Here is a 19843-nt window from a genome sequence, read left to right on the forward strand (position 1 = left end):
CATTCGCTTCAAGTACCGTAGCTGTCTGCTTTCATTTGACTCTCTAAACACAAACTCACCTTATGTTTATATTCTCCACATATCTTCTTTATTTCTTGCTATTCCTCTCTAGCAGTTCTTCAGAGATAGTGTGGCCTGATCACATGATCAGGAGCCAGGAACGTCAATGTTCAAACCCCAGCATGGATGCTGACTCTCTTTCCCACGAGCAAGGCATTTAGGCCTTGCCTATCGTATAGAAACTTGAGGGGAAATTTGCCACCGTTGTTAGCATTGTTTCCCTTGTAAAAGTGGTAGTCACATTCAACTTGATGGCATTTCTCTATCTGTATTTAACCTGATAACTTTTGAACACTGTATCCAATCCAATTCCAAAATTTCAGGGCACCAGTGGTCAGACCCCTATTGATTTTGAGGCAAAATCAGAAAACCGGAAAGGGAAGAATGAAGGACACATGGAGCCCTTTCCTCTGTTTAGCAGAGCCACAGCTTCCAGTGCCTCTGTAATTGACTGCGGATCAAAGAACCGGTTGATGGTACCCGTTAATGCCTTCCAGCATAACAATACCCCATCTCATTTCTGCTTATCCTCCCAATAGAGTTTAGTGTGTTGAACACTCTGCATGAATTATCTCCCATACTGAAAGAAGGCAATAATAATGGTAGGAAGAAATGGGGTGCACATGGAACCTCTGGTGGAATTGGGGGACACACTGAGCCTGTAGAATTCTGGCATGGGGGTGAGAATGGCAAATCCTGGTATGGAAGGAGGGAAGAATGAGGGGGAAAATACTTAATGAAAGACATTAGAAAAATGAAATCGTTCAGTTTTGAATCATACTAAATGGAAACAACTTGGAAATTTCAATATATTTAATTATTTCCCCTTTTTTGACCAGCTATGGCCACTGGCTTCTGAAATATTTTACAGTACTGTGCAATCTAAAGCCCTGATCCTGCAAACACTTATGCACATGCTCTAACTTTAGTACTGTGAGTTTAGAGCCAATTATCCTGAAAATAGATCTAAACAACCAAGTAACAATTGGCAGCCTTTGAGTCATAATCCCTGTGTTTGCACAATAGAGGAAGAAAAGGTAATTCTATTTCAGATGACAGAAAACTAGTTGAGAGGTTTATAAAACAGTGCCAGAGGTTTGGGTTTTTTCATTATTTTTTTTTTAAAGGTATGCTGGATACCTTGCCAATGTCCTAAGAAAGAGTGCTTTCAATCCCTTTTCAGTGCTGTGCAAGGGGTTGAATAATCATGATACACGGGGTGATTTTTAGAGCCTCATGACATAATTGTCCTGCTGTGGCGATTGCCAGGTTTTGTAATCCTCAATAGATGATCAAGAATTTGCTTTAAAATGAATCGGCGGGGGGGAATACAGGAAAATTGATCAACTACTATTGACGTTGCTTGATTTACGCCCCCAAAACTGCCTCTCCTTCCTTTTCAACGTGAGAATGAACACTGGCTGAACAGGAAGTTTTCTGCAACAAATTACAACTAAAGTAGAACCTCTGCTAATCTAGCCATGTAGGATTCTCAGAGTTGTCTAGCTGTCTCTCTGAGCTACCATTCATAATTTTGACATTTTATTTTTTATTTATGGCTTTGGGACTCATTTTAGAGACGCTGAATCTTACAATATTACTTTTCTTTGGAGCTGCTTAATTTTCCTGGCAAGTCTCCCCCACCATTATAGAGTGTGCTGTCCAAAAATATTACTATTGAAATCTTTCCCCTTTACTACACAGGTCTCTTCATAAAGCACAATAAGACAATTCCCTGCTTCTGAGTGTGTGTTATGGCATTTTTAATCATTCATTTAGAATACCTATTAAAGCTCTGACACTTTTAACTAAGTAACCTACAGTAACATCTGTTGTACCCGAGTGGTGGTAGTATTAAAAAAAAAAAAAAAGAGAGAGAGAGAGAGCTAATGTGCCAATATTTAAAAAGGGTAAACTGAATGATCTGGGTAACTAGTTAGCTTGATGTTGATCCTGGGCTAAAACATGAAAAGGTTGATACAGGATTACATCACTAAAGAATTAAAGGATGTCAGCATAATTAATGCCAATCAACTTGGTTTTATGAAATATGGGAATTATCAAACAAATGACATTTTTGGATGAGATTACACGTTTGGTGGACAAAGGTAACTGTTAATATACTTAGACTGCTGTAAGACATTTCACGTAGTATCACATGATCTGATTTAAAAATTAACACTATGTAATATGAGTGCAGTACATACTAAATGGATTATAAACTGATTAACTGATAAATCTCAAAGTGAGTGTAAACAGGGAGTCATCTTCCAGTTGAAGTGTGTAAAGTGGAGTCTCTGACACAGAGGCCTATTGGTAGTTCACTGCTCTGTGTCAGCAACTCTTGTCAGGCCTGACATACTCACTACACCTAACACACTATTGGTATAATCAATATCTAAAGGTGTCATGTAATATGTCATTGGAAAACTAAAATCTCACTGATCATTAATATTCTGGTGTGATGTATATACAGTCAACACTCAAGGGATTATGCAGATGTGATGGAATTATAACTAAAATCGGTTTAAACCAGGCATGTCAGAGGGAAATAATAAACAGGTTTTCTCCACAACGGGAAGAGGCCAACACCTCAAACCAGGTGGGCTATTTATTTGTATCAGAGATTCCAGGAAGAGATCATTTGCATTGTAAAAATCACCCGGGTGGGGAAAGGGGGGAAGACAGCATGGAGTCTATACCAGACAGCATGGCATCCACGCCAACTGGGAAAAGGAACTTTATGTGGGGGATACATTTCAGAAGAATACATTTCAAAGGTTTACTGGACTATAAAGAGATGGAGGGGGGGGAATGAACCCTGAAGTTATCCTTCACCTGCAGAGACAAGGCAAACCAATGCCTTGAACTCTATGGGGATCCTGGCTAAGAGCTAGTTAGAAAAGGAAGATTGGTGAGGAAATTGCCTTGAACGAAGATCCTAGCTTATTAAGTTAGGTCTTAGCTATGAGAAAGCATATTTTTACTTTTGTTTGTTTGTAACCCTTTTTGTCTTTATCCCTTATACTTGAACTCACTTTAAAACTTCTCTTTTTAATAAAGTAAACTTTTTTACTTTTAATATAAACCAACATAGTGCTGTGATTGAAATAAGTGTGTTCAATTTTAACTGGGGTTTGACAATGACTGCAGTGTATTGACTTTTTAAAGAAACAACAAACATAATAACTTCTGTGAATGTTCCAGGAGAGGGCTGGACATCACAGGGCAGACAGTTTTTTGCGACTGGGCAGGTGTTGGGTTCACTCTGCAAAAAAAATAACTGGTTGGTGGAAGATATGACCACACATTCAGGGTGTGACCTGCATGCTTGTAGGCTGGCTGTTGGTGTCAGGGCTGTGAGCCAAAGCACCATAGCTATTCCTGGGGGGATTCTGCGCCACTGCGCAATGCAGAATTTTGCAGAAATTCATGTTGTGCATGCAGAATTTCCTTTATTTCCCCTATTGAAATGGGCTGCAGAGATGTTGTCTGCCACTTGGGGCCACTGGACCCAGCAGACCCCAGCTTGGAAATAGAAGACAAGGGTGAGGTAGGGTGGGAACTGGAGGGTTCCCTGCAGCTGGAGTTCCCAGCACACCTTGAAGGAAGAAGGCAGTGGTGCGCAGAAAATTCCATGCAAGCCTGGGATCCAGCATCAGGCTGTTTCTCCCTCTGGATCTTTGGGCTCTGGGAAGTAGAAGGTGTGAATGTCTGGGTTGGTGGGTCCCTGCAGCTGGCCTCTGAGGGGTTGGGGGTGCGAGTCTGGGGTGGAGAGGGCTGTGGCTGGGCTCTGGGGAGGGGTGAGAGGGTGAGAGTGTCTGGGCCAGGGAGGGTCCCATGGCTGTGCTCTGGTGGGGGAGGGATGTGAGTGTCTGGGCTGGGGGTAGTTGTGCTGGGCTCTGGTGGGAAGCACTGTGAGTTTCTGGGCCGGAGGGGCCCTGCAGCTGGCCTCTCGGGTAGAGGGGGTGAAAGTGTCTGGGCCGGGGAGGGCCCCATGGATGGGTTCTGGTGTGGGGTGTGTGTGTGAGTGTTTGGCCTCCCGGCTGGGCTCTTTGCAGGAGAGGGCAGAGAAACAGGAACTGGGCTGTGCTAGGGGTTTCTTTAACTCTCTACTCATGTTGGAATTTTGTGTGTGTCTGTATTGTTACAGACATACTTGCTGACAGGTATTTTGAAATAAATTACCAAAATAATTGAAACTGGCGTGATTATATAGTGTTGTTTTGACAAATAAAATATGAAGAATTTTTTATTTTTTGGTGCAGAATTTTTTATTTTTTGGTGCAGAATGCCCCCAGGAATACATAGCATTTAAGATACCCAGAGTTGCAGGGTAGGCAGTGACACAACCCCTTACTGGTCTGGTTTGAATTCCAAAATGTCAGAGTCACACTGGGATCTCTTCGTACATCAGTTCTGTTCAATATCTTTATCAATGATCTGGAAGGAAACACAAAATAGTTTCTGGTAAAATTTTCAGATTAGATAAAAATTGGTGGCATAGTAAATAATTATGAGGGCAGATCATTTCTCCAGAGTGATTAGGATCACATGAGAAGCAGGGATTACTTGAGCATGTGTCTTAATATAGCTAAATGCAAGATCATATGTCTGGGAACCAAGAATGTAGGTGTGATTTACAGGATGGGGGGACAAACAGTGGCTCAGAAAAGGACTTGGAGATCATGGTGCATAACCAACTGAACATGAGCTCCCAGTGCAAACTGGTGGCTAAAACAGCAAACATAATCCTTGGATATATAAGCAAGAGAATATCAAGTAGTACAGAGTTAGTGTTACATATGTATAGGTTTTAGTGACAATATTACTGGAATACTGTGTCTAGTTCTGGTGTCCACACGTCAAAAAGAATGCTGACAAATTGGAAAGGGTTCTGAGAAGAAAGCGCTACAAGAATGATTTGAGGTCTGGAAAGCTTGCCTTACAGTGCAGCACTTTAAGAAGCTCAATGTTATTCCATTTCTCCAAGAGAAGGTTAAGAGATGACTTGATCAAGGTCTATCAGTACCTACATGGGGAAGAGCTTTCTGCTAAAGGACTGGTTAATCTAGCCAACAAAGGCATAACAAGATCCAGTGGATAGAAGCTACAGCTAGACAAATTCAGAACTAAGATACAGTTTTTTAACACTTACATAGGAATGTGGTGGATCCACCACTTGATGTGTTTAAATTAAGACTGGATATCTTTCTAAAAGAGCTGCTGTGTTTCAACCAGATATTGTGGGCTTAATATAGAAATCACCTGATGAAATTCTCTGATCTGGCCAGACTAGATGATCATAATGGTCTGTGCGGCAATTATAGCAGCTGCTTATATGGAAAAATAATATTAAGTCTCTTTTTTTTTTTTTAAAATGCAGTTTGGCTGCTGAAACAGAGGAGAAACCAATACCATATGACTTACCAGCAGTGTACAACCAACCAGTTCTTTGCAGACTAGCAGCAAAAGTTTCATAAACCACTGTTGGTCCTCAGAGCATGGTTTCAGAATCCCTGTCAGATACTGTAGAATTAGGAGAGTTCATGGCCTTGTGTATCTGTATTTGATAGAATTGTTAGGTTTACAGTTCTTCCTCTCATTCATATCTTCTAGGGAGACTCCCTTATGTATGATGATTGTGCCTTTGGTAGTTAACCTGCATCCCTCAGGATTTGAAATAGTCTTCCAAAGGTTGCTGTCTTGGCACTGCACGAAAATGAAAAATCATAATTAAAATAAAGTGAGAATTAATGTCCCTGAAAAAAGCAATCACTTTGCCAAAGAAGAGTAAAGGATGTGTGTAGTGGGCGAGGGGGGAATGCACCCTCAAAACATGAAGCAAAAGAGCTAGTGTAAAAGGGAGGACAAAAATGGTGTTATACCAAACCTTGAATATGCTAAAAGAGGATTCTGTTGGAGCGGGGGGAGTTCAGTGAAATGAGATCTCTGAACCAAGAATATCTTTAGCAAAGTGGAGATGAAAACATGGGGTAGAGAACAAGAACATTGCAGCTGATCTCAATGACACTATATGGATGTATCAGCAGTGTCAGGAATCAGGCCCTGCAGCAGAGTCAGTCTCTGGGCAGCCTAACAAGTGTTGGGCTGATTGGCTACACAACCTGAGGCTGTCTCTACACTACCCCATTTACAGCGGCGCAACTTCATCGTTGTAGCTGCGCTGCTGTAGTGCTTCTGGTGAAGAGTACTCCCGTCGGCTTAATAACTCCTGCCTCTGCAAGAGGCCCTAGCTATGTTGGTGGGAGTAGTTCACCCGCTGACATAGTACTGTCTACACCAGTGCTTAGGTTGATATAACTTACATCACTCAGGGAGTGTGGGTTATTCACACCACTCAGTGACATAGAATCATAGAACTGGAAGGGACCTCGAGAGGTCATCTAGTCCAGTCCCCTGCACTCGTGGCAGGACTAGACCATTCCTGCCAGGTGTTTGTCTAACCTGCTCTTAAAAATATCAAATGATGGAGATTCCACAGCCTCCCTCGGCAATTTATTCCAGTGCTTAACCACCCTGACAGGAAGTTTTTCCTAATGTCCAACCTAAACTCCCTTGCTGCAATTTAAGCCCATTGCTTCTTGTCCTATCCTCAGAGGTTAAGAAAAAGAATTTTTCTTCCTCCTCCTTGTAACAACCTTTTACCTACTTGAAAACTGTTATCATGTCTCCTCTCAGTCTTCTCTTTTCCAGACTAAACAAACCCATTTTTTTCCCAATCTTCCCTCATAGGTCATGTTTTCTAGACCTTTAATCATTTTTGTTGCTCTTCTCTGGACTCTCTCCAATTTGTCCACATCCTTCCTGAAATATGGCACCCAGAACTGGACATAATACTCCAGTTGAGGCCTAATCAGCGTGGACTAGAGCGGAAGAATTACTTCTTGTGTGTTGCTTAAAACATTCCTCCTAATATATCCCAGAATGATGTTTGCTTTTTTTGCAACAGTGTTACACTGTTGACTCTCATTTAGCTTGTGGTCCACTATGACCCCCAGATCCCTTTCTGCAGTACTCCTACCTAGGCAGTCATTTCCCATTTTGTATGTGTGCAACTGATTGATTGTTCCTTCCTAAATGGAGTACTTTGAATTTGTCCTTATTGAATTTCATCCTGTTTACTTCAGACCATTTCTCCAGTTTGTCCAGATTGTTTTGAGTTTTAATCCTATCCTCCAAAGCACTTGCAACCCCTCCCAGCTTGGTATCGTCCATAAACTTTATAAGTGTACTCTGTATGCCATTATTTAAATAATTGATGAAGATATTGAACAGAACCAGACCCAGGACTGATCCCTGCGGGACCCCACTCGTTATGCCCTTTTAGCATGACTCTGAACCACGGTAACTACTCTCTGGGAATGGTTTTCCAACCAGTTTTGCACCCACATTATAGTAGCTCCATCTAGGTTGCATTTCCCTAGTTTGTTTATGAGAAGATCATGCAAGACAGTATCAAAAGCCTTATTAAAGTCTAGGTGTACCACGTCTATAGTTTTCCCCCCTATCTGCAAGGCCTGTTACCCTGTCAAAGAAAGCGATCAGGTTGGTTTGACACGATTTGTTCTTGACAAATCCATGCTGTTATTTATCAACTTATTATCTTCTAGGGGTTTTCAAATTGATTGCTTAATTATTTGCTCCATTATCTTTCTGGGTACAGAAGTTAAGCTGACTGGTCTGTAATTCCCTGGGTTGTCGTTATTTCCCTTTTTATAGATGGACACTATATTTGCCCTTTTCCAATCTTTTGGAATCTCTCCCATCTTCCCTGACTTCTCAAAGATAATCGCTAATGGCTCAGATATCTCCTCAGTCAGCTCCTTGAGTATTCTAGGATGCATTTCGTCAGGCCCTGGTGACTTGAAGACATCTAATTTGTCCAAGTAATTTTTAACTTGTTCTTTCCCTATTTTAGCCTCTTCTGATCCTACCTCATTTTCACTGGCATTCACTATGTTAGATGTCCAATCACCACCACCTTCTTGGCGAAAACCGAAACAAAGCAGTCATTAAGCACCTCTGCCACTTTCACATTTTCTGTTATTGTTGTCCCCCCTCTCCCCTTGAGTAATGGGCCCTGTCCTTGGTCTTCCTCTTGCTTCTAATGTATTTGTAGAATGTTTTCTTGTTACCTTTTATGTCTCTAGTTAGTTTGATCTTGTTTTGTGCCTTGTCCCTTCTAATTTTAATAATAATATATGGAGATATACTTATCTCATAGAACTGGAAGGGACCCTGGAAGGTCATCGAGTCCAGTCCCTGCCTTCACTAGCAGGACTAAGTACTGATTTTGCCCCAGATCCCTAAGTGGCCCCCTGAAGGATTGAACTCACAACCCTGGGTTTAGCAGGCTAATGCTCAGACCACTGAGTTATCTTCCCCCCCTCCCCCTTGTGTTATTTGTTTACATTCATCCTTTGTAATTTGACATAGTTTCCACTTTTTGTAGGACTTCTTTATTTTTTTATTTTTAGATCATTGAAGATCTTCTGGTTAAGCCAGGGTGGTCTCTTGCCATACTTCCTATTTTTCCTACAGAGTGGGATAGTTTCCTCTTGTGCCCTTAATAATGTCTCTTTGAAAAACTGCCAACTGTCTTCAGTAGTTTTTCCCTTAAGACTTGCTTCCCATGGGATCTTATCTAGCTACATAGTTATATCAAATTAATTTGTAATGTAGACATAGCCTCAGTGGTTGGAAGAGTCAGCCCAGCAGCAGTCCAGCAATTGTTCAAAGCTTTTGCCCATGGCTGGCATAGCTGCTGTTCCTGCCTTGGACCCAGCCCTGTACCTGCCTTGCCTCACTCCAGGAAACCCATTTCTGACCCTTGGCTCCGATTCCCGACTTCTTACTCATTCAGACCAGTTGGTCAGAGCTGGGAGAGAGTCCACAACAGGCTGATCATGTACAATGTGCAGAGTTAAGTATCCTGTTGGTCGATTTCATGTTTGGTAGACATCAAGAATGCCTTTCTTTTTTATTATTATTATATCTGTTGGCAAAAGCTTCATGTTTCCATTCTCATTTTATTGCTCATATTGTTAGATAAAAATCAATAAGTTCCAAGCAGTCACAAGTGACAACACATTAACCAGCATGTGTGTACATAATATGGGTGGGAAGGATTAGTGCAGGAAGAGAGGGATGGGTTTTTAAAGTGCCAAGAGATTGTTATAAAGAGGAAAGATGAGAAAAACAGACATGTAACACTATACAAAAATGCTTTGAGTGGCCTTTGAACACTTAATTGTTTATAATTGGGTCTATTCTGGTTTTTTTAATCGAGAAGATTGGAAAATACTTCTCAAATTATGCAATACAACTTGCTAATTTACGTGGGATAATGATAGAGGAAGAACCTGCATGTGTTTACTCAAACCCAGGTTAGATAAGTGTATTTTATCTGGTTCTAGTTTATACAGGGTTTTTATCTCTGTACGAGTAACACTATATAGAATAAACATTCCTCTCTCTCTTCAGTAATAATATTCTCTATCCTTCTTTGTACAAGTACATTGATTAAAAAATGCTGCATATGATTCAGACACCACCTGTCCCAGTATTCCAGATAGGTCAAAGCTGATCTTTCAACAACAGAGGAATAGAAGGCATGAGAAAATTATATAAACAAAGACTTTCAGCAGAATATAGTCTGCTGTAATGGAAGTTTACTGTTGATTATCTAAGTAGCAAGGGTGGTGGTGTTCAGGATACATATACACTAGCAAAACAAAAGAACTGCAGGACAAAGTGTGGAGAAGGCAAACTCTTTGCCTAGTTTTAGCTAATGTTTAGTTCCTCTATTTCAGGAGCACCATATATACCAAAAAATAAGAAAAAAGGTGATGTCTAGTGAAAATAACAATAGAAAGGCAGTGGTGTAATTGTTTATGTACATGACTCATGAACCTGGCTCTGGTTGAGGAGCCTTGGATGGAACTTGGGGATACAAAGGTGTCCTCCTTAATCCTGGGACTGCACTGTGCTGGGCCATTCACCAAGTACAAATGAGAGTGGACTCAGAGCTGTTCTAATTTGCTCTGGTTGCCTATGATCTTACAGGGTTCTATGGCAGCTGCATGTCATCTAGCTATAGTGATGCCTCAGACATGACATGTGACCTGTGACCAAATGGGAATTGTCTTTATTCTTTATATGAATCATAAGTGTGCCTCAGTTTCCCTCTGTATGTGGCATTGCTAACCAAGTGGGTGCACAAGGGTTAACACTGCTCCTGGAACAGTGCAGGAGGCAGGAGATGTGTGTGTCACCTTGCTGTCGCGGGTGGGGTGGGGTGGGGGGGAATGAATAGGATCATTAAAGAACTGACTGAAACCGGCTCAAATTAACAGAGGGTCCAGCAAGACAAAGAAGTGCTCCAACCACCGAACAGTCAACATCTACCAGCAAAAAACCCCATCAGGTGGGATTTGTGAACTGAGCTGGAGAAAACGTTTCAGGTGACTGGCAGGAGGGGTTTTTTTGGGAGGGACTCAGGAGTCTGGCCCAGATTGCTGGGGGAGAGAGCCAGAGATGGGGTGCAGCACAGCTTGGCTGTCCCATCAGTGCACTGGTTTGACCAGGGTGGATTATAGCTTAATGTCTACCTTCCTGTGTAGCCTAAGAACTGTAAGATTCTGTATGCCAGGTGACTAATAAATCATTACCTGGTTTTGTAAAGGCTGCCTGTGTCACAGTGAATACTTACTGAGAGCATTGCACCTTAAAGGGATACAGTACAAGCCTCCCTCAGTAGCTTGGCTTGGCTGGATTTGCTGCAGGGAGCCACGGAGAGACAGGGAATGCTGGTACTGGCAGCCCAGTCTTGAAGGCCATGGGCCTGCCCCTATGGAACTGTGTGAGTCCTTGGGGCTTAGCACACTAAAGGGGTCGCTCCCAGGAGACTGGTGACAGGCTGGGGCCTGGACCTGACCCAGTGACTCCATGACACCCTCTATGCTAGTCATGGGTGGTGACTTAGTAACTATAATGATGATTCTGGGCATCCTGATGATCTCTCTTCACTGAAGTGATCCTTCTCAGACCAGCCAAACCAACTTTAGGGCAAGTTTGCACCTGTGGGGCAGCGCAAAGCTAGTTTGAATGTACTAGATATCTGCTAATAGCTACATTGTATGGGTGCACCACTTTGCACCTTTTAACCTGCTGATACCTTTTAGATATCCTGAGACATGGTACTGTAGCCACTTGAGTTTTTAGAACTGTGTTTTGGCAAGCTTGTCTGTTAACTCCAGACAGATTGTTTGAATCTGTTTAATAGACTGTCCTGTCATCAATTCTCTAAAAACAATATAAAGTAGCCTGTGAACCGGGGCTGATTAAAAAGTCATAGTTTCATGGGATCAGTTCTCCTTGTCTATTTAGTGGAAGTGTTGAAACCTCTGAGTGTTCACTGTGAGCTGATGCAGCAAAGCACTTTAAACATGTGTGTAGTCCCATTTGACTTTAATGGGAATACTCCCGTGCTTAATGATACGCACATATTTAAGTGCTTTGATGGACTGGTGCCAGCGGGCTCAGAGCCTTGCAGGATCAATCGTTATATGAACAAAATATCTAAGAAAAGAAGTAGGTATGGGTACAACAGCTGTATTGAGAGAAACTTTCGATGGGGATGTAGTGAGACTGAAAGAAAGACTAGAAGAAGAGCTCTGTGTAAGCTCAAAAGCTTGTCTCTCTCACCAACAGAACTTGGTCCAATAAAAGATATTACCTCACCCACTTTGTCTTTCTAATATCCTGGGACCCACGTGACTACAACAGCATATGTGGAAAAAATGTAGAATGTTGTGAATTTACACTTCCCTAATGCTCTTGGTGAACCCCTCTCCCCACCCATCAGTCATCTGTTCTCACTTTGTAGCTAGGATAGGATAGTTGAGTGGTGTATTGTATCACATTACTAAGAGTTCATTATTTTTACAAAATATCTTACAGAATATTCACTGCTATTAAGTATTATAAATAATGAAACCTAGAATACATTGGGTCAGAATTTCATTTGTCCATGCTATCCGTGTAAAGCAATTATAATGTTGCTTGAAAAATGGAATTTGGTAACTTCCTGAGACTTGACAGTTAGAATTGAAATAGATTCATATAATTTTGGGGCATCTTCATTACATAAGAATGGTCATATTGGGTCAGACCAATGGTTCGTCTAGTCCAGTATCCTGTTTTCTGACAGTGTCCAATGCCAGGTGCCCCAGAGAGAATGAACAAAACAGGTAATCAAGTGATCCATGCCTTGTCACCCATTCCCAGCTTCTGGCAAAACATATGTACATATAAATTGCCGGGGAGTATGTCATTATAAACTTCATACTTACTTTATTCTTCATATCTCTTGAATGTACACTCTTATTGTATGTAAATATGTACAGTAAAAGCTTTGTTATCGGACATGTTGGGGAAATGGGGGGTGTCGGTAAGTCAAAAATTCTGGTTAGCTAAAAGGAAGGGAGTTTGGGTGCAGGAGGGGTTTCAGGGCGCCGGATCTGGGCAGTGCTCACCTTGGGCGGCTCCCCGCAGGCGGCGATATGTCCTTGCTGCTCCTAAGCGGAGACGTGCCCAGAAAGCTTTGCGCGCTGCCTCCGCCTGTAGGTATCACCCCCGCAGCTCCCATTGGCTGTGGTTCCCGGCCAATGAGTGCTGCAGAGCCAACGCGCAGGGCAGGGTGGGGGCAGCGCATGGAGCCCTGTGACCGTTCCTCCGCCTAGGAGCAGCAGAGACCTGTCGCAGCTTCCAGGAAGCCTCGCGGAGCCAGGTAGGGAACCTGCCGGCCCTGCACCAACCGGACCCTGTTAAAGATCAGAAATGCCGGTTTGTAGACTTTTCAAGTTGGTAAAGTGCTGGACAACACAGTTTTTACTATAGTATGTTTTATCAGCTGTGTGAAGGGGTCGTTCTATTGCAACAGGAGGATGGGAGTGGAACAGTTACATTAGCTCACCTATGTTTTGAACACAGTAGAGAAGGAATTTATGTAGTTTTCCTGTGAAAGTACAACTAATGCTTAATACCTATTTTTCTGCCTTGAAAATAGGGTTGCATGTTTCAATATTTGCAGATGCTGCAATTGCATGACATTCAATGATGATAAAAACACTGAATTCAAGTTCTCTCTTGTGGTAATATAAGAATGCTAATCTAGGTTATCAAAGGTCTGCTCAGCAATAACTGGACTATTCTCCAGACCTAAATGTAATATTTGACATCAGCGGGGACACACTTATTGTTCTCTGCTTTGGAAGGTAGTCTCAACTTTCAGGGGAAAACAAAACAATCCAAGAGCCACATTTTCTGCAGAGAGAGCTTTTGTGCTTAATCGGTTTATTTATTTATTTATTTATTTACAATGTGACTCATCTAGTATGTACCAAGGGCTCTGTAAAAACAATGTTATTTACTGATTAAAGCAGAAGGTTTAGAATGTTGAAACACATAGAAGATTTTTTAAAAAAGACTAATTTAATAAGGTAACTTTCAGGTTTAGTTTTGGAGGGTGGGGGAAAGTTTTTGTTTTGTTTTTAATGTGGCTAGAAAGTAAAGCTGTGTTTTTTCTACTTTGTTTATTTTAAGACATTTGCCTAAGAACTAAACACAAGTTAACTCTTGATTCACTGCACATATTGCAGGATTCTACAGTACCCTGTCCAAGCGAGGCTGATGCTAGAACAAAATAAATCTGGTATCTGTCAGTATTATACTTTAAAGATATTGCCTTTTGTCTGTAAAAAAGCAGCCAAAAATGCTAAAAGTTTTAGAAAACATGGTTTATGAAGGAGAGGGTAAAGGGTAGAGGAAAAATGATGATGGGGTAGGATTCTAATGGGCTATAAATACATGTCATAAGAAAAAGACAGGATGAGTTTTATTAATAATCCAGATTGGTCCCATAAGAAGCAATGCCCTAAAGGCTTAGGGGAAAATCCTCCTCTTGTAGTGGATGTCAACCCCATTATTCAGTTTTTGCTATATGCAGGGAGCTCCTATTGACATCAAGTATATCAGCATCAAGATAAGCCATGTAGATCTGAGAGTAGGATTTTGCCCTAAGAGGGGAGAAACTAGGTTAAATACAGTAAAGAATTTTTATTATGGAGCGATGATCTGCCTAAAGGAGGTTGTGAAATCTTCCTCATGGAACACATGCAAGGCAAGACAAGAAATTAATAGGGATACAGTATTAATCCATCAAAACTTTCTTTCTGAGATGCAGCAGGGTGGACTAAATCTTTAATTTTATTATTTCTTTCCGTTTATATATGTGCTTAAAAAGTGCCTGTTGAATGAGCTAAATACTTCTGGACAAGTGTTTAAAAATACTTTAAAATAGTGATCCTACTGTAGTTGTTTTTGAGCTTAACCCTAACCTGTGAAAGAGAGAAAAGAAATGGCTCTTTCTGTCTCTGCATAAAAGGCTTAATGGCTAAATACTGCTCTTTAAAGTTAGAAATAGCTGGTCTTGTTTACTTTCTGTTGGAGGACTTTTGAAATCTGAGCAATTGAGAGGGGGAGGGATTTTTAGTCAGACTGTTGACAATTTTTTTGTATTTAACTCAAACACATGTGTATTTAACACATTTAACTCAAACTCCTGACAAACACCTGGGAGTAAAACTCTTTGTGAAAGAGTTAGACACGCACATGGCCCAGCAGCCAGTTAACTGAGAGAGCTTTCTAAATTCTCCAATGAAACCAGAGAAGACACTTCACTATTCCTGGTTATTTTAAAAGAAGCATGTGTAGAGGCTTTTTCCTTATTTTCAAAAAGCCAATAACTTTCAAATCCTCTTTTACATATAAAGAAACATACAGTGACAGAAATGTGCCTTTCACCTGTAGTATGAATCTAAGTAGACTGAGAAGGCTTTATTGAGTAAGAGATACACTAGATGATGATCATCTTACTATAGCACAGTGTTTCATAAATACAGGGTACCTTGGTATAAGACTGTCTTCACAAATTGTTGAGAAGCCATCAAGTGAACTTTTCTTCTTCCCTATTTTTGCATGCAGGGGAATGAAGGTAAGAGTGAGATTGGTTTGGATTGTTGGCATATTACAGGAAGAACAGGCAGCAATGACTATAGTTAAGGTTGTCTGACACTTCCCATTATGGGACCCTGTTTTCAGTTGCTTGTAACTTAAACTGTTTGGGCTGAAATTTTCATGCCAATTGCCTGCCTAAGGCTGAATTTTTTTGGGAAAGTTTCAGCAAAAATTATCTGCCATTCCCAAGAAAAAGAATAGGGGGGAAAGTATGTTGGTTTTGTTCTTGTTAACAAACTTCTTGTAAGAATTTTTTCGAGACGCTCTAGCATATCCCTGCCTTGGAACAAGGACTTAAACTTTAGCAGAGTGGTCGCCCTGGTGTCAGTGTTATGCCTTTTGCTGTCCCTGTGAAAATTAACTCAAATTTGGCCAAGTTATAAGCTTCTGTCTGGAAAAAATCTCAGTTTGGACATGTTTAGAGGTTTGTTAGTTTGACAGCTGAAGTTTTTGAAGATTCCATCTGCACTGAGCATGTGCCGTTTCCTCATAGCTCCAGTGTGCCATGCACATATTGTGCATGCACCATCTCCATACAGCAACTGAGCATGCTCAGTCCCAGTGTTGCAGGCAGAATTTTGTATTTTTTTTAAGAGTAGATATGTGCAATGTGCTCTTTTTTTTTTTAACCAAAAACAAACAAACAAATACCGTACCTTTCAGCTTTGCTTTTAAATTGCATGATGCAGTGCCTCTTGTGTTAAGTAGCTCTGCCTAATGCAGGTCTTTAAAATAGTTCAATTTATTTTTGATTTTCAGCTTTGCAAATAAGGAAGAAGAATCCATCAGTGTGAAAAGTGATAAAAAGGAAAGAACGCTTCTCCCTGAGCTGTTAAAGGTATGGTTTTATTTATTAATTTTCACTGAGCCAGTGTTTACTGCTTGCCTTCCTCCTTCCCCCTTGTTAAGTAGTAGTATTAGTACTGTTGTTATTTACTATTTTTATGGTGGTGGTGCCTAGAGGCCACAGTCAGGGATTGAGTCTCCACTGTGCTAGGCACTGATATACACAGAAAAAGACCATGTCTGCTTCAAGCCCCTGATAGAAAGTTTACTTGGTCGTGCCTCAGTGCAGGGGGCTGGACTTGACGACTTCTTGAGGTCCCTTCCATCCCAACATTTCAATGATTCTGAAGTCCCTATCCTTGCTTACCATCTAAATAAATGCACATTTAATGCTAATGAAACATGCAGGATTCACAGTCCTGGAGAAGAAAGTTATAATTTTATCCAAGGAACAGGAATTTTGCCAAGTGCCTCCCTAATGCTTCTTCCATGTGAACTAGAAGTACTAGTCTTCTCTATGCAGTGATGGCATCATTTTAAAACAAACAACCTTGAGGGGCCTCAAATCACACAAGTTACCAACGAAAACAACTGTATGATCTTTCTGCTGTAATCCTTGTCCTCCTCCTCTTCCTCATTACCAATGTTAAACTTAAGAATGGCCATAATGGGTCAGACCAATGGTCCATCTAGCCCAGTATCCTGTCTTTCGACAGTGGCCAACATCTCATGCTTCAGAGAGAATGAACAGGTCAGTTATTTAGTGCATCATCCCCTGGAGCATCTCAGAGGCTTAGGGTCATGAGGTTGTGTCCCTGACCATCTTGGCTAATAGACATTGATGCACTTACTCTCCATAAACCTATCTAATTCTTTTTTTGAACCCATTTATAGTTTTGGACGTCACAACATTTCCTGGCAATGAGTTCCACAGGTTGACTGTGTGCCGTGTGAAGAAGTACTTCCTTTTGTTTTCTTAAACCTGCTGACTATTAATTTCATTGGGTGATCCCGGGTCTTGCGTTATGTGAAGGGGTAAACTACACTTCCTTGTTCACTTTCTCCACACCATGCATGATTTTATGGATCTCTATCATATCTCCCCTTAGTCATCTCTGTTCCAAGTTGAACAGTCAGTCTTTTTAATCCTTCCTCATATGGAAGCTGTTCTATACCCCTAATAATGTTGCCCTTCTCTGTACATTTTCTGATTCTAATATATCTTTCTTGATATGAGGCGAAGCTTCATCTTACTGTGTCTTAATTTATGCCCCAATCCTGCAAAAGGACCATTAGTCTCATGTGATCAGGGCCTTCTATTGTAAGAGGTTTGGGGCAGGAACACTGTTTTGCCTGCAGAATGCCATTCACGTTTATTTCACGGTATATATAATTACATACAGCGCTGCTACTTTCTGTGCAACTTTTCTCAAGATTGCCTCCGCCCCTTTGTGCCTCGACCCTCATCAAGTGGGATGACTTTTAGGGGTGAGAGGGTAGTTCATTCTCTAGTCACATCCATTCAATTTTTGGTGTGTCTGCTCAGACAGTTCATGAGAGTACAAGTTAGTGCAAACTATAGTGTGGACACCTGTCATTTCAGGTAGGCCACTGTACAGAAGATGTCTTTCAGATGCTACTGACTTGCACTGAATTTATTATTGCTGAGTGTTGAAAATATACAGAGAAAGAAATGGACCTTTCCCAAAAAGACTTACAATCTATGTCTTACCTACAATACAGACACACAACATGCTAGGGAACCAGGTGAGATACAGTCTCAAAACAGTGGCTCTTTTTCTCCCTTTTAAAAAACACACACACACAATATCTTTCTATTTTGGATTATTGGTGAAAAACTTTACATAAGAAGTTGGTTTTGAGGAAGGATTTCAATGAAAAGAGAGGGCATTTGGTGTGTCTGAATAGAACTGTTAGAAGCATAAGGGGTATATAGGATGAAATATGAAAATGAGAAGGTTTCTAAGGGAAAGAATGAGCAGGATGTGTGGGTGGAGCAAAGGGACCATCAGTCGTTTGAACCAGTGACCTAGTGGTCTCTTGTTTTTACTGACTATTGTGTTATTCTGGTTTAAAACAGAATAAAAAACCCCACCAAACCTCATTTGTTTTTTACTTAGCAAAGAATAATACTAATTCAGCAATTATCATTTTTGTTATAAGTCTATTGTAATTACAGCAAATAATGAAATTCTCTATGCAGAGTCTGCTTCAGCCATCTTTTCTGCAATGTTATACTAAAGATTGGTGTGAAAGAAAATTCTGTCAGAAGGTTCTGGCTGCAAGGAATCTAAACTTAAATACTCTCCATCATGTTGGTAGAGTTCCTTGTTGAATAATTTCACCTTTTATTTGTGGTTTTATAATGTGCATCACATTATTTCCTGTGGTAATTCATTGTGCCTATGTCTGAGAGTTGGCTTTCTAAAGAAGGTGCAGTGTTCATATTGTCAGAATGCTGGCCATTTGCTGAGTATCTCAAGGACGCCTGTGGAGTTACAGTTAAACTGCTCTTCCTCAGTGCCCTTGTGTGACTTACCTGGTGGGTCCTTAGAGCATCCCTGGATGTTTCTTTCTAGACTGTGTCTCAAAACAACTGTTAGTGTATTTTAGAAGTGTGTAGTATACAATGCCAAATAAATTATTTTCTGTATATGCAATTTAGTAAAATTACAGATAATTGGATAATGTTGAGATGGAGGGGGAAAAAGATGGATTTGGCTTAAGGTTTAAAGTTAATTGAAACAGGGCCTCATTGTACTGTATTTGATGTCAGCCAAGTTGAGCTGTCTTGTGTAAAGATCCTTAATAGATAAAGTATTGCTACCCAGTTCAAAGAAATTGTTGAGAGACTCAATGGTTCAGCAATTTGAGTCATGGATAATGGTTGGTGTTGGAAGACAGGTGTTTCAGATTTATTGGATTAGATCACTAGATTTTTTTTTTTTTTAATTCTTCTGAATAGTCCTTTTACAGTTGCCCTTTCACAAATAATTGAGATTTCTAGATGGGTTGTATGCATACACCCATGCACATATGGGTGGAGGGTGGCCCATCGAACTAAAAGGGGGATATGAGTCTGTGACTGGTTCAGATCCAGTTGAGGTTAGTTGTGGATAACACTCACTACCATCTAATGACTATTTATTAGCCTGTATAAAATCTGTTGGTCATCTGTCACATTCCTGGGGGACACATGTCCATGTGATGGTGTTTTTGTACACTTATTAATGGTCTCAGCAGAGAGGACGAGGATAGAATAGCCTGGAGATTAGAAGTCCCTTTCCCTCCAAAGTAGAGGTTATCCCTACAAATCAGAGTTGATGAACTGGCTGAAGTGAGGTGAAAAACTTGTACAACTGTTGTACTTTTGTGTGGCTGTATTAAGGTTTTAAGTTCCCAGTACTGTCAATTCTGCATCTTTCACACATATTAAATGTTTTTCCAACTTTGATGAAATTTCCAGCCCATAGGGGGAAGTGTATGTAATAGATGAATGTGGTCATCTTCTGAAATGCTAAAAGAATGATTTTAGCTATTTACTTGGGAAAGTATGTTAGTCAGCCTTTGTTTGATCAATATCCAGGAAACGTTTTTGAATTTTTATTTGTTATATGCATTGACCTCACCCTTGAATTCACTACCAGAAGGTACATTGCTAATTGACATTACTTATTTGCAGATTGTGTTACAGCCAGGGCTGTAAACATGGTTCTTTCTGAATAAATGTTCCATTTAGAAAGGCAGCTTTTCAATGCCGTTATTATTAATAAACATATAGCTCCATAGAGGTATATAGTGCTTGAGCATTTTTAGTCTCTGCATTGCAGGAGTACAAAATCAGTGTCCCAAACCTATTAATTTTGTTGTTGTC

The 19843-nt window shown here is 40.7% G+C and overlaps 1 protein-coding gene across 4 annotated transcripts in view; it reads left to right on the forward strand.

The window, feature by feature from the left end:
* The window catches only part of CRYBG3 (crystallin beta-gamma domain containing 3), a 136971-nt gene that overhangs the window by 13337 nt on the left and 103791 nt on the right, over positions 1-19843 (forward strand). For 2 of the 4 annotated variants that reach the window (XM_065589258.1, XM_065589262.1), the window contains exon 2: positions 15922-16000. The exons of the other annotated variants lie outside the window; for them this stretch is intronic. In XM_065589258.1, the coding sequence (XP_065445330.1) occupies positions 15922-16000 (79 nt within the window). The remainder of the gene's footprint in view (positions 1-15921; positions 16001-19843) is intronic. 4 annotated transcript variants of the gene reach the window in all.

This window comes from Chrysemys picta, chromosome 1 (assembly GCF_011386835.1).
Source record: "Chrysemys picta bellii isolate R12L10 chromosome 1, ASM1138683v2, whole genome shotgun sequence".
NCBI lineage: Eukaryota > Metazoa > Chordata > Testudines > Emydidae > Chrysemys > Chrysemys picta.